The sequence below is a fragment of the Eleutherodactylus coqui genome, chromosome 12, assembly GCF_035609145.1.
Source record: "Eleutherodactylus coqui strain aEleCoq1 chromosome 12, aEleCoq1.hap1, whole genome shotgun sequence".
In the NCBI taxonomy this organism is placed as follows: Eukaryota; Metazoa; Chordata; class Amphibia; order Anura; family Eleutherodactylidae; genus Eleutherodactylus; species Eleutherodactylus coqui.
Window position 1 is genome coordinate 69,935,641 of NC_089848.1, and position 15,844 is coordinate 69,951,484.

At 43.2% G+C, this 15,844-nt stretch overlaps 1 protein-coding gene across 1 annotated transcript in view; it reads left to right on the plus strand.

Moving 5' to 3' along the window:
• Nucleotides 1-15,844, plus strand: part of DNAH11 (dynein axonemal heavy chain 11) — a 270,457-nt gene that overhangs the window by 152,069 nt on the left and 102,544 nt on the right. Inside the window, exons 49-56 of the mRNA XM_066584695.1 lie at nucleotides 1,230-1,395; nucleotides 5,808-5,910; nucleotides 6,415-6,654; nucleotides 7,187-7,348; nucleotides 7,501-7,694; nucleotides 8,695-8,857; nucleotides 9,701-9,824; nucleotides 13,468-13,610. Coding sequence (XP_066440792.1) covers nucleotides 1,230-1,395; nucleotides 5,808-5,910; nucleotides 6,415-6,654; nucleotides 7,187-7,348; nucleotides 7,501-7,694; nucleotides 8,695-8,857; nucleotides 9,701-9,824; nucleotides 13,468-13,610 — 1,295 coding nt within the window. The remainder of the gene's footprint in view (nucleotides 1-1,229; nucleotides 1,396-5,807; nucleotides 5,911-6,414; nucleotides 6,655-7,186; nucleotides 7,349-7,500; nucleotides 7,695-8,694; nucleotides 8,858-9,700; nucleotides 9,825-13,467; nucleotides 13,611-15,844) is intronic.

Below are 15,844 nucleotides of genomic sequence, written 5' to 3' on the forward strand. Positions count from 1 at the left end.
TGTCAAATCCAAAAATTTAAAGAATAAAAAAAAAATCTAAAAATTGATATTGCTACATCCATAACAGTCCAGTTTATTAAATGATCACATTATTAATTGCTCATGATTTACTCCATCAGAAGAAAAAATACATAATGGCAGAATTGTGCTTTTTTTAGTCATTCTGTCTCCAAGAAAAAAACTGAGTAAAAAGGTATCAAAAAGTTTTATCATCCCCAAAATGGTACCATTACAAACTATCCCGCAAAAAAAGGATCCCTCACACAGCCCTATCGACGGAAAAATAAAAAAGGTTATGGGGTTAAATCATTGTGGCTAGAGATGAGCGAGCATACTCGCTAAGGACAATTGCTCGATTGAGCATTGTCCTTAGCGAGTATCTCCCCGCTCGGCAGAGAAGGTTCGGGTGCTGGCGCTGGTGACAAGTGAGTTGCGGCAGGGAGCAGGGGGGAGAGAGGGAGAGAGAGAGATCTCCCCTCCGTTCCACCCCGACGCTCCCCGCCCGCCGCCGGCAGCCGAATCTTTGCTGCCGAGCGGGCAGGTACTCGCTAAGGGCAATGCTCGATTGAGCAATTGCCCTTAGCGAGTATGCTCGCTCATCTCTAATTGTGACACAAACCAATTCTTTCTTTTCTTTTAAAGGTATTTAATTTTATTTTTTTAATAATATATAAAAAAATATATATATAAATTTTGTATCGCTGCACTCGTACTGACCCACAGAAAAGGGACAACGTGGTATTTTTACTGCACCATGAATGTCGTAAAAATAACATCCCCCCACAAGTAGTGCAGTTGTGGGTTTTTGCCACTTCGCCCCACTAAGAAATTTTAAAAGTCTTCCAGTACATTGTGTGGTACATTAAGTGCTACCACTGAAAAATACAACTCGTAATGCACAAAACAAGCCCTCATGTCGTTGTCACCTGAAAAATAAAAGCGTTGTGATGCTTTGAACATGGGGATACCATTACTGGAGAAAGTGACCTGGAAGCAGGCACATCAATGACCCCTCGTCATGAAAGAGTTAGAAAAAGTTTGTTGCCATCAAAATTTCTAACCATTTTCCCCACTTTGTCATGTAAACAATGAGCATATTGTTCAAAACTAACTTCAATATTAATTGACCATTAACAAATATGTCCAGTGATTGTATATGTAGACCTTTCCTCTAAGGACCAACAGTATACACAATAACACTATTTATGGGTAATCTCCCTATTTTACAGGGATCCTTGAGAAGTCTTTGGAGAAGAAAGCAGGGCGTAACTATGGCCCTATTGGAAACAAAAAGTTGGTGTATTTCATAGATGACTTGAACATGCCTGAGGTAGACAAGTATGGAACTGTCCAACCTCATGCCCTAATTAGACAGCACCTCGATTACGGCCACTGGTAAAGTGTTCATTTCTTTGTGTATTAAAGGGGTAATTACAGTTTCAGCTAATAACGGTTATTCGTTTATTCATTAATGAGGAGTTATACAACTTTATAACATAATTTTTTAAATCCTCAAATCTCGACTTTCAGTCATTCAGTCGGAATTTTCTTTGTTTACCTCCTTGTCATGTGACAAACACATGAGTGCAGGACTAATTTCAATTATTGTGTTTGTAATGTGCTTCACTTGACGAAAAAAAATGAGGCCAAAAGCTGTACTGAAAAACACTGCAGTGAACCCACATTTGTGTTTTTATACATTCATGTATCACTGAGTAACTAAAACATGGGAGGATTTATCAAGGCGCTAGTCACAGTTTTCTGGGAAAAAAAATATCTCTTTTAGCGCATACCTTTTTTTTTTTTTGCTCAAATTTGTAACTTTATTTTGCACTGCACTTGCCACATTTCTCAAAAATAAACAGGACCTAGTGGGGGGTGGAAGGGGGCTGGCCCAACAAGAACTGGTATAAGTGATGGGACATATCTGTACCAGCTCATAGCTGGCGTACCTTTGAATTTCAGACACACGTATTGCCATAAAAGCTGCTAAATTTATTAAGAGGTGTGCTCCTCTTCATGAATTCGGTGCATCCTATTCTGGCACAGTTTATAGATAGATAAGCCGCCTGCAGACAGCCGGGTCGGATCTGGCAGCAAGAATTCTCGCCACGGGACCCAACCCGAGTGCCTGCAGAGAGCAGCGTGTACTCACCCGCTCCCCGCAGCTCCGGATCATTCATGTGCCGGCTGCCGGGCAGCCGGCGCATGCGCAGATCAGAGCTGGTGGCGGGTGAGTGACGTTTCTGTGCGGGGCTCGCAGAAATAGATCATGCCGCTGTTTATTTGTTGTTATTTGGCTTATTTGTTATTAACGCAATCCTATGCAGGCTTCCAGCGGCGGAAATCCTGCCGCGGAATTTCTGCCCGTCTGCAGGCGGCCATAGACAGATTATATATATATATTTATATATATTGTCAGCTAATGTTATCTTTGTTAGTTATTTCTTTGTGCCTGAAACTCTTGGCCTCTGCTTCCTCTGATGGTCATGTGATCTCAAATTTGACCAGCTCAGGTGTTCATAGGGTGATGATACGTGAAACCAGTCAATTTTTCAGTGTTTCTGATACTGTTGCATGATCCCTACCACAGAAACTGCCTACAGGGGACACAAATACTCCTATCACAGTTACAGATTATGATCACACAACTCCCGTCACACAATTATAATCAAGATCACAGCTCATCCTCTTTACTGTATACGTATGGTGTGCAGCTAATTTACTAAGACTATAGGGGCCCCTAAGACTATAGGGGCTAATGATAATAAAACTGACCCCCAGGAGTCAAAAATGTCATAGCCTCATCTAATACTGTGCCGTTGTATCATGAGATCGTTATGAAACTGAAAATAAAAAAATCAGAGCCTCAAGATAGTGCCTGAGGGCTCAGTCACACGGGCGTTTATTGCCGCGATTTGCGCATGCGCATGCGTCCGGCGATTTTTTAAAACCATTGCTTTGCAATGGTATCGGACACATGAGCGCTTTTTATGCGCTCGTCCGATAAATTAGAGAACAGAAATCGCAGATCGCACCTATCTGCGATCTGCGATTCCTGTTCTCTTCTCTATATGCGCTCAATGGGGCCGGCGGCAGCAGCGCCGACCCCAATGAGAACACATAGAAGACAAATCATTCTTCTCTGCCACAGCTGGAACAGCTGTGGCAGAGAAGAACGATGTTTGCCCATTGAATTCAATGGAGCCGGCAATACAGCCGCTCCATTGAAAGCAATGGGCTGCCGGCGTGCGCGGGGTTAATTGTCGGGAAGGGGTTAAATATATAACCCCTTTCCTGCAATGCATCCTGAAAAGTGAAAAAATAAAAAAAAAGGATGTACTCACCTGCTCCCGGCAGCCTGAGATCCCCGCGGCGGTCCTGCAGTGGGTGTGAAGGGGGTGTGACTCAGGCTTGCCCCTGATTGGCTCAGCCTGAGCCAATCAGAGGCTGATCTCAGTCACACCCATTCATGAATTCATGAATGGGTGTGACTGAGACTTGCTTCTGATTGGCTCAGCGCTGAGCCAATCAGGGGCAAGCCTGAGTCACACCCCCTTCACACCCACTGCAGGCCGGCCGCCGGGATCTCCAGCTGCCGGGAGCAGGTAAGTACATACATTTTTTTTATTTTTTCACTTTTCAGGATGCATTGCAGGAAAGGGGTTATATATTTAACCCCTTCCCGACAATTCATCCCACACTCGCCCGCAGCGCTTGCATTCAATGGAGCCGCTGTATTGCCGTCTCCATTGAATGCAATGCGCTGGACAGCTCCGGCCCGTTTCTAATGAAACGCGGCTAGGAGCAGATTTTCGGGCGATTTTTGGGCCGATTTTTCGGCGCCGGTCACGCGATTTGCGCATGCGCATCCGTCATGCGATGCGCAAATCGCGTAAAAAAACGCCCGTGTGACTAAGGCCTGATAGGCATTAGACTGGAGGCTGCGCTGCGGGACATGGCTGGAATATACACAGGAGACCTCCAGAGTGAGGGAGGAAGCAATGGAAAAATGTGTTTTTGACGGAGTGGCCCTTTAACTTTTTTGGAAGGAGGTGGGGTGGGGTGGAAGTACAAAGGTTTTGTTTTATTGGCATTCACCATGTTGTTCCCTGGATCAGTATGATTTCAGCAATTCCAAGTTTATATAATTTTTTTAAATGCGCGCACTAAAAACACACTGGGACAGCCTGTAGTTTTAGTTGTAGTTTGTCCTACAAATAATATTTTGATCACTTTTTATTCCACTTTTTGAAAGGTAGGATTGGCTAAAAATAGCAATTTTGGAATTGTATTTTAATTTTTTTAGCGTTTACTATGACGCATAAATGACCTTTTACTAGAGATGAGCGAGCGTACTCGGAAAAGCACTACTTTCTCGAGTAATTTGCTTTATCCGAGTATCGCTGTGCTCGTCCCTGAAGATTCGGGTGCCGGCACGGAGCGGGGAGCTGCAGGGGAGAGCAGGGAGGAACGGAGGGGAGATCTTTCTCTCCCTCTCTCCCGCCCGCTCTCCCCTGCTCCCCGCTGCGACTCACCTGTCAGCCGCAGCGGCACCCGAATCTTCAGGGACGAGCACAGCGATACTCGGATAAAGCACATTACTCGAGTGAGTAGTGCTTTTCCGAGTACGCTCGCTCATCTCTACCTTTTACCTTTATTCTGCTGGTCAATACGATTACACTGATACCAAATTTATATAGTTTTCACTTTTTTTACTACTTTTATAGAATAAAAGCACTTTTTTAATATGCATTGCTGAAAAATAGCAATTCTGAAATTTTTTTAAAATATTTTTTTACACAGTTCCCTTTGTGGGATTAGTTACTAAATATTTTGATTCTTCCTGTAATTACAAGCATGGCGATATCTGTGTACTTTAAAAATTTTTAATTTTTTTTTTAAGCATTTTGTTGGGATTTTTTTATTTTACACTGGATCTGATAGGCTGAACTACATGTCAGACATGGTGGCTTTTGTTATGCCTTTGACTGCCATGGAAACCCATCGGTATCTCACAATGACATAATGGGGTGCCGCTTGGTGAAAAGGGGAGCCCTTCCCCTGTCACAGGCTTACATGCCGTGATCAATATTGGTTACAGAATGAAATATGTTAAATGATCAGGAATGAGGTTTCTCTGCTTCCAGCCGTTACAGCGGCACGGGACACCCATACCAGCTGAAACCTGTACCACCATAAAGCGGCGATTGTGTAGGTTCAAGGCCCCTTAGTGACTTCTGTAAACAGACATATGGACGGTCACTAAGGGGTTAACGACTATTAAGATATACTTTATATGTCAAATGCTCATATACAAAAAGTATTTGATAAAACCTCCCTACTGTAACACACTGGGACAAGTAATTGTATCTTTCTACCTATGTAGTACAGCTTAGCTAGGATGAGAAATACCAGACGAGTAAGTGATCTGTTATAACAGAATCTTGATGAACAAAATACTGTAGATTACTGAAACCGGTACGGTCACTCGTTACCAGTTAGCCAGTGGTCAAGTGTAGGGCAATAATACTGCAGGTCTTGTATCTCTGTATGTCTCTCTTTTGGATATTAAAATTATTTTAGAAAATTCACACTACTTTTGGGTAAAGTCACCTTTTATCAGGTCTGTCTCTTGTATCAAGCCGAGCACCTGTGTGTTCATATTTGTATCCACGGAAAGCAAATCCGCCCTGTGTGAACCCAGCCTAAGACTAGAGCTACACAGTGACTTTGGCTGCAACACATTGTAGATGAAGAAGACCCTTATCGTTAACGTTATACTGTTTTCCCATCTGTTACTGCAGGTATGAACGGCAAAAAATGACCCTCAAAGAAGTTCACAATTGCCAATATGTTGCTTGTATGAATCCAACTGCAGGAAGCTTTACTATTAATCAACGATTGCAGGTAATATGAGCAAATCTAGTTGGACATACCATCATTTCATGCTTGTTTGAATGATCTTCTCTAACACTACAAGCATTGTTTCAATTCTGCATTACCTTCGTTTTTAGCTTTCCCTACTAAAATCTCAAACTATTGTCTATTACTTGTGGATAGAGAACGGTAATTCAGAGCTTTAGATAAAGTGTATTTTATTAATGACTAGAGATGAGTGAACGTGCTCGTTTAGAGCAATTACTCAAACGAGTATCGCTTTTTTCAAATAACTGCCTACTTGGGCGAAAAGATTCGGGAGGCAGCGGGGGGTAACAGGGGGGAGCTCTCTCTCTCCCCCCCCCCCCCTCCCTCTGCAACCCCCCGGCGCCCCCCAAATCTTTTCACCCGATTAGGCAGTTACTCGAAAAAAGCGATACTCATTCGAGTAATTGCTCTAAACGAGCACGTTCGCTCATCTCTATTATTGACCATTGTCCCATTTCACTATGAATTACACTTATTTCTTTTTAGAGACATTTCACTGTTTTCGCTGTAAGTTTCCCTTCCAATGATGCACTAGAAGCCATCTTTGCCAAGATCCTTAGTTTCCACTTCCAGCAACACTCGTTCCACTCATCAATTCTGAGGACTGGACCAACGATGATTCAGGCTGCAATGGGGCTTAGCCAGAAAATGGTGCAGAATTTCCTTCCAACTGCTATCAAATTCCATTATATTTTCAACCTGCGAGATATCGCCAATATTTTTCAGGTATTCAAAGTCAGAACGAGTCTTTTCAATGTTTGAGACAATTGTAAATCTTTTTCTTTAGCTTTTAAACTTGTGTGGCCTAATCTGCTGACCTGTAGATGGCATTCCTACTTTTCCTGATTTATAATGGAGTATAGATATGCTTGAAACCAGAGATAAAGGGGTTAAAATATATTAGTGTAATGTTCCATGTGCTTGGGAAAGCCTGCTAATATAGGGGGGTGAGGGAAAGTAAAGCAATGAAGTAAAGTATGATTATAGTAGAACGGAATTGCATGACTTTTCGAAAAATACTGGAAGAGGAATTATAAAATAGATTACATCCCCCATTCCAGTCTTTTTTCTTTTAGTCCCTATTCATTATGGTTACTGCTGGAATGCAAATCACCAACAACCCTACAAACACAGCATTGCTGATTTGACACCTTTGAAATCTTTACATATACTACCTAACTCCTGACAAAGTATATTCTAGTTTCTTTAGTTTGGGTTTTAATTAAACTGAGATGCTTTATATTCTTTTCTGTTTTAGGGAATTTTGTTTGCTACTCCAGATTGTTTAAAGCAACCAAATGATCTGATTCTACTTTGGCTTCATGAGTCATCGCGGGTGTATGGAGACAAGTTGGTAGAAGCTAAAGACTCTGAATTATTTCAGAGAATTCTGTATGACACAGCAAGAAAATACTTTGAAGTAAGACTCTGCGTGCTCCAATATCCAAATACTAGCTACACAATGCATGATTCTGGCACATTTTATTATTGGGTCAATGTGTTTGAGTTGCTATTAAGAAGGTCATTTAACTTCTGTGATCATTGAAAATGTTGCTGTTTTATTCATACTAGGATATAGAAGACCATCTCTTCTTAAAACAGCCACTGATATTTTGCCATTTTGCAAATGGCATTGGAGCTCCTTCTTATTTGCCAGTTCAAGGATGGGATGCCCTCAGGAAAACACTTGTTGAAGCCCTTGACAGCTACAATGAGCTCAATGCAACCATGAATCTTGTCTTATTTGAAGATGCAATGCAACATGTGTAAGTACCCACATTTTTAAAGGTATCATATTCAAAGGGATGTGATGTCACTCTCTAGAGTGAATGTGCATGGCATCATTATTGAAGTCAGTGGAGAGCCTAACATCATGGTTTGCAGAGCATTGTGGCCCTTTTAATTCTAGTGGTCGACAAGGATTTTTATGTAGCTAATACATAATATAGTGAAAAACATCTGACTAGAGTAGAAAAAAGTGACAATCAAAAATAGTTAGCTTGTCCTTTCAAAAACTGGAAGATCAAATTTTGTTATTTGTACTAAAATAATTACATTATTGCAAAACTTTTATAAAAAATATAAGGATGTGACCAGACGTAGCAGGATTTCTTTGTTGCAGAATGCAGATTTTTCCACAAAACTTTGGCAAAATCATTAAATTGCAAAACGTGAAGTCCACAGCAGTCTTTCAAGTCTTTGTCATATACTGCAGGGCATGTCCTAAATTTGCCTTGGGGGCTCAGTCACACGGGCGCATCCTGCACGAAGAAGACGGCCGCACTGCAGGTGCAGACGACTCTCCGCACCGCCGGAAGAAAGAACATGTGACCGGCAATGCAGCCGGTCACATGTTCTTTTTTCCGGCAGTGCGGAGAGTTTTCTGCATCTGCAGTGCAGCCGTCTTGTGGTGCAAGAACACAGGCGCCGATGCGCCCGTGTGACTGAGCCCTCACATTGACTGTATGGCATGTCCTAAAATCCCCTAAGTGTTAATGTGGTTTTGAAACCCTGCTAACTAGCGCTGCACAGTAATCCATGGTGATTCTCTAGTGTGGAATCCTCACTGAATATCTGTAACATACCCGTTATCTGTTAATGTACCTAAAATGCTATTGTTAGCGGAAGTGTAACCTATTATTTATTGTAATTAGTATAGTTTGTAGTATTCTGAGTTTTTACATGGAATAACTTGTTTGTTAGTGAAACTCGTTTGTTAATATACGTTGCATATTATTTGTCCTTTTATGCTGTTTTTTGTTTCAGATGTCGTATAAGCCGCATTTTAGAAGCTCCTCGTGGTTACGCTTTACTGATTGGAGTTGGTGGCAGTGGTAAACAAAGTCTGTCAAAATTGGCAGCATACATCAGCTCCCTTGAAGTGTTTCAGATCACTTTGAAAAATGGATATGGGATCCAAGACCTGCGGGTAAGACGGACAGATAACATGGCCACTATGCCTATAAGTGCTGCAGCGTTTCTTCTGATCTTTCCTGCACAATGATTCTCTCATGTTTTCAGGATTACCTTAGTATTGCACAGGTGCTATAAAGATTGTCAGTGCCCCAGAAATGGCCATAGGTGTTCTCTATAGGATATTCTCAAATCATGACCGGTTGGGGGGACTTAAGGGCTGGAGCTGAGAAACACTGACATAGCCTAGCAATTTACCATACTATAAAATTATACTGGCACTTTTTAGGCAGCTCATTAGTCACTAATCATGGCAAAAATTAAAAATAAATGACAAGCCTTCTATCTTTATGTGGTATTTCCAACTGTAAACTGCATGTCATTATTTGGTAGTATTGCTAGTAATAGTCTTTTATTGTCTGTATGGTGCAGCCAGGTATTGTTAGCACTTATATGGACAGTATTTGCAACTCTGTGCTTTCACTGCAGGGCTTTTATGAATGCATCTGTCATGTAGATCATGCTGAGACTTTCAGTTTTATAACAGCTGGAATACCAGACTTGTTTAAGCTCATGAAAAACTACCAACATGTAGTCAGCCGTAGGTCATGTACTCCTGCATGCTGGAAATTCGGAAAGTCATTCTTCATTCATTAATAGGGGACCTGGCTCTGGTGCTACTCTTAATGTGGGAATGACACAGCCAGGTGTTTTTAGTGCACAAGTTATATTGATGATGAATACAGCTATATAGCAGGTAGACAGGCTAACAAAAACCTTACAGTCATAGAGGCTTTTGTTTTTATACTTGCATCAACATAGCCACAAAGTATAAATCACTGCCTCCTTTCCTTTACAGGTGGATCTTGCCAATTTGTACATCAGGACTGGAGCCAAGAATATGCCCACTGTGTTTTTGCTGACAGATGCCCATGTTCCAGATGAACGCTTTCTCGTCCTGATTAATGACTTGTTGGCATCAGGTGATTACATCAACACGTTTCTTGAAAGATTTGTCCCATTGATAAATTGTCTCTGGTTACAATGAACTTTGGGGAAAGGAGACATCACTAAACCGTTCTCATAAGGAACTTAACCTTGTAATCATTATACTTATAAGAGCAAGTAAAAGAAATGTGTCCGCTACATACTATCCAGAAAAGTTAAGCTCCAATTTGGACCAAACTGCACTACTATATTAGATTACTGCACGATATCAGCAATGCCCTAATATAATGTAATTATTGTTGTCTTCTTCACAAGCAGAAATCATCCCGAGCCCCTCTTGTTTGCCATAGCCATTGAGCCTCTAGCACTACTCATTTGACAAGACCCTCTCTATCGGGATATAGCGATTGGCCCTCGGGAGGAGCGCATTGGCTTATATGCTGACGACATGGTCTTATTTATGTCTTTTCCAAAAAGCACTCTCTCACATGCAATTTCACTTATTGATAGATTTGGCCATTTCTCCGAGTTGATCATAAAGTGGAGAAATCTATTCTGCTAGTGGTTCGGGGCTGGGTAATGGGGGAAGAAATAGGTTGTTTCAGTCTAGTTCTGCAATTTAGGTATTTGGGGTTATATATACCAAGGGATTGCCAATACTCAGGTAACCTCAATATTACCCCTTTACTGACTCTTCTGAAAGATAAATTTAGAGTATGGAGCTCTCTCCCTTTATCTGTGGTCAGGAGGGTGAACCTTATGTAAATGATAGTGCTCCCGAATCTCCTCTATAGTGTAGAACTCATTGATGTCATAATTAGAGATGAGCGAGCATACTCACTAAGGGCAATTGCTCGATCGAGCATTGCCCTTAGCGAGTACCTGCCCGCTCGGGAGCAAAGATTCGCCTGCTGGCGGCAGGGGAGAGCGGGGAGGAAAAGAGAGGAGATCTCTCTCTCCCCCCCACTCACCCCTGCTCATGGCCGCAACTCACCTCTCACCCGCGCCGGCAGCCGAACCTTTTCTTCCGAGCGGGGAGATACTCGCTAAGGACAATGCTCGATCGAGCAATTGTCCTTAGCGAGTATGCTCGCTCATCTCTAGTCATAATACCACAGCATTTATTTACTACTGTAAACTCCCTATTTCTTCCTTTATATGGGGAAGGTTCAGAGCCAAGCTTCAGGTGGAAACTTTGCAGCGCCCTAAAGAAATGGCAGGTATGGCCTTGCCCAAAATGAAATCACACTATATAGCAGGGTAGCTGAAATATTTAAAGCAATGGCTGCCAACTGCAACAATTCATACATATCAGTTCCCAAATATATGGAGGGACCAAACGTCTTTGGCACTGCTCCGAGATTTCCATCACTGGATTTAAATGGGTGGTTTGCTAGAACATTTCAGAAGAAGATTTCTAGTGTCTGGGTTCCCTGAGTCGTGCTGATAGGGTTCAGGCACTCCGGGAAGCGTTGCACTTATTTTCTGGTAACTGTCATTGAACTAAACTCATGAATTTCACTAGTGTGATCTTATGATATGTTCCTATAACACGCTGGAGAATCAGGGACAGCACCATGTGACCTTTATTAGGCAACCCCCAACCTTGACGTCAATAAACTGATGCTTGCTGTGATGCCAACGAACCAGGAATTACTTTCTTTTCTAAAGTTATGAGCTCATAGGCGCTTGGGGCGCTGACTCCAGGGATTTCACTCTTACTCTCATTCCTCCCCGTTCCACCACATCTGTATATAGATGTTACCTGTCATTGTATCCTGACTGTGCTGATAAAGTAATAACTGCTGAGAAGTTTTCTCTACAGAGCAGAAATAGTCAAACTATTATTAGGTCTAGTGGTCAGTGTCAGAACTGCAGGATTTTAGTTTTTTTGTTTAAAATATACATCATGCGATCAAAATTGATCGTATACAATAGGTTGTGTTACAATATTTTCCAAATGATTGTAATGATTATTTCCCATTAGAAGTTCCCCAAAGTGCCAAACCTATCATTCATCATTGATCTCAATGTATTATGCAAACCTAAAAATAATTTTGAAAACCCATGAAATCAGGTCCATTTATTTCCCTTTTAATTTCGTTTCTGTGCTCCAAAAATGGAACAGAGAGGCAGAAACCCCTAACAGGTGTGAATGAGCCCTAAATGGAAATGATGTTGTTTGTAGCTACATTTATAATTCACATACCTTTCAAGCAAATAACACTCGGCAGAGCCATCGTTAGGCAATAATCATGATATCTGCTTGAGAGAGAAGACTCCTCCCCCATGGATGTACGGATGGAAAATTGGATTCTTTGAACAATTTATTAAACTACTCATTGTTTACCGGAGATTTGGCAATTGCTCTGCATTGATTGGCCTTTAAAATCAAAATTGTGATCAGTATTTATAAGGGTTCTTACTCTTCTTTATGCTTCTCAGGCCTTAGTCAGACGGGCGTTTTTTCGCGCGATTTGCGGAACGCATGACGGATGCGCATCCGCAAATCGCGTGACCGGTGCGCGCAAGTCGCCCGCAAATCGCCCGAAAATCTGCTCCTAGCCGCGTTTCATTAGAAACGGGCCGGAGCTGTCCAGCGCATTGCATTCAATGGAGACGGTAATAGAGCCGCCTCCATTTAAAGCAATGCTCTGCGGGCGAGCCCGGGATGAATTGTCGGGAAGGGCTTAAATATATAAGCCCTTCCCTGCAATTCATCCTAAAATGTGTTAAAATAAAATAAAATTGTATACTCACCTTCTCCCGGCAGCCGGAGCTCCGCGCGGCCGTCCTGCAGTGGGTGTGAAGGGGGTGTGAGTCAGACCTGCCCCCTGATTGGCTCAGCGCTGAGCCAATCAGAGGCATGCCTCACTCACACCCATTCATGAATTCATGAATGGATGTGAGTCAGACCTGCCCCTGATTGGCTCAGCGCTGAGAGGCAGCAGTCACTCACCCATTCATGAATTCATGAATGGGTGTGTGAGTGAAACCGGCCTCTGATTGGTCAGGGCTGTGACCAATCAGAGGCAGATCATTCAGCAGGCGGGGATTTTAAAGCCCCGCCGGCTGAATAGTGCCGAGAAGCAGTTCAGGAGAACTGACAGCGGCCGCAGCTGGACTCCGGCTGCAGCGGAAAGGTGAGTATACAATTTTTTTTTATTTTAACACATTTTAGGATGAATTGCAGGGAAGGGCTTATATATTTAACCCCTTCCCGACAATTCACCCCGCGCACGCCGGCAGCCCATTGCTTTCAATGGAGCGGCTGTATTGCTGCTCCATTGAATTCAATGGGCAAACATCGTTCTTCTCTGCCACAGCTGTTACAGCTGTGGCAGAGAAGAATGATTTGTCTTCTATATGTTCTCAATGGGGTCGGCGCTGCTGCCGCCGGCCCCATTGAGCGCATATGCAGAAGAGAACAGGAATCGCAGATCGCAGATAGGTGCGATCTGCAATTTTTTGTTCTATAATTTATCGGACGAGCGCATAAAAAGCGCTCATGTGTCCGATACCATTGCAAAGCAATGGTTTCATAAAATCGCCGGACGCATGCGCAAATCGCGGCTAAAAACGCCCGTCTGACTAAGGCCTTATGCTGTAATCTCAGTATAAAACATGGAAAACTTAAATGATGCAAGTCAGTGTTAAATAAAAATATATTTTTTGCAGGAGAGGTCCCTGACCTGTTCAGTGAAGAAGAAGTGGACACCATTGTGTCTGGTATTCGAAATGAGGTTCGAGGACTTGGATTGGAGGACTCAAGAGAAAATTGCTGGAAATTCTTCCTGGAGAGAGTTAGGCTTCAGCTTAAAGTAAGATTTAGACTGGTATATGTTGGTTTATTTTGTAATGTATAATGCATATAATTACTGGGCCTTAACCACCATAATTTTGGTACATTTTGAGCCCTTAGGCCGGCTTCACACGAGCGTGACGGGCTCCGCCGCGTAATATTCCGCAGTGAAGCCCGTCACGGCGCCCCCCAGAGACCCCATACTTACCAGCGGAAGATAGCGTGAAGACGCTTCCCCGCCCACCGCCGTCGCGTCATGTGACACGCCCACCGCGTCACATGACGCGGCCGGCCGTGTCACGTGACGCGCCGGCCGCGTCATGTGACGCGCGGCGGTGGGCGGGGAAGCGTTTTTTCACGCTATCTTCCGCTGGTTGCAGCGGGAGATAGCGTGAATGGACGGCTTCCATTGACTGCAATGGAAGCCGTCAGCGCGTACACCCGCGGCAAATAGAACATGCTGCGGGTGAGGACGGGAGATTTCATGGTGCGAAATTCCGCGGTGGAATTCCGCACCGTGAGCATTGTGCTATTAGGTTCAATAGAACCTAATAGCAGGGGGCAACGCAGCAGATTTTTGCCGCGGATTTACGCGGCGTAAATCCGTTCGTGGGAAGGAGGCCTTAGTGTACTTTCACACATTGCGGAAAAATCTGCTCCAGACATATCTGCACCGAAGTCCGTATGTCTTACACTTGGATTCTTGTGCAGAATTTCTATAGATTTCACCCTTTGCAAATCCAAAACAATGCCCTGTAAAGTACACATGTAAGATATGTGGATTTTGGTGCAGGTTCATCCTTGGGGGATTTTTCCATCTTGTGTGAAAGCACCCTTATGTAGGTTTTCCAGGGAAATACTAATGATGACCTATCCTCAGGATAGGTCTTCAATAGTTGATCAGCTGGGGTTCGCCACTCCAGACCCCAACCGATCAGCTGTTCAGGCATGTCAATGCTGATTTTAACTGCAAGTGCAGCTACCATTGATTTTAATTAGAGCTGCACTTACATTTATAAGCGCCAGCCGCTACACATGGGTCAAATTAGCAGCTTCCGCTCCGTAACCCTGAGTGTAGTGGCGCTGACAGCGGGTGCCCAATCAGTTGATCCGCCAAAGTCCTGAGCTATGGACCCCAGCCAATCAACTACCAATGACCTATTGTGAAGATGGGCCATCAACAGTATTTCCCTGGTAAACAATCAGAGAAAGATATGTGTATAAAGAACTTGTTATTTGTAACTGCTGTGTCATCTTAGTGTAACTTATAGTAGCAAACCTAAATTGCTGCAGGCCTGGACAGTGATGAACCCTTCTAGGGATATTCCCATCTTAAGGCCCTTTTACACAGGCCCATAAATTATTTATAAATGCATTCCCCAAGAGAACTACAAATGAGAATTTGTTTGCTTCTCATTCATCATTCAGTTTATGCATGCAGAAAACTGAATGACAGATCAACCCTTGTAAACAGCAGTAGTTTATTTATGAATGACTGCTTATTTATGTTGAGTGGAGGCAGGTGGCACGGAGCGATCCTCTGCCCACTCCGGCTCCATTTACTAGTGAGGATCGTTTCCATGGTAAAGCACAGGGAACAATTATCGCTGGGACAGCCTGTCGGGCATCTGCGCCCCATAAGTCACCCCATGTAAAAAGGCGTTAGATATTTATTGCATATCCACTTCTGGGACCCTCATCAATCTTCAGAACAGCAGTCCCTTGATCTCTGTCTGACCTGGTGTGGTAGCAATTGGGTGGATATGCAGCTGCACATGTGTGCAACTCTCTCCCTTCACTTCTATGGGAGTCACAAAAAATGCTCGGCTGTTTACATAACTCCCATAGAAGTAAAGGGAGAGAGCCACACACATGCACAGCCACCTTTCCATTCATTCATTGCCTGGATGCAGCGGCCTGTGGTCACTTCACATTTTCAGGGGACCCTTGTTCTGGAGATAGTTGCAGATCTGCGAAGTGGGACCAGCATGTGTCAGATATTTATGGCCCATCCTTGTGGATGCACCATACATGTCTAAAATGAAAATCCCCCTGTAAGATCCAGAAATACAGTTCCATAATACAGAAAGACTAAAACAACATTTTTCCACAGAGTTAAAAGGGTTGTATGAGAATATCAAGTTATCCTCTATCCACAGGACAAGGGATAACTTGCTGATTGTTGGGGGTCTCACCAGTGAGACCTCTGCCAATCTCAAGTATAGGGGTTGTGTCCCCCCCACCTTCCTCACT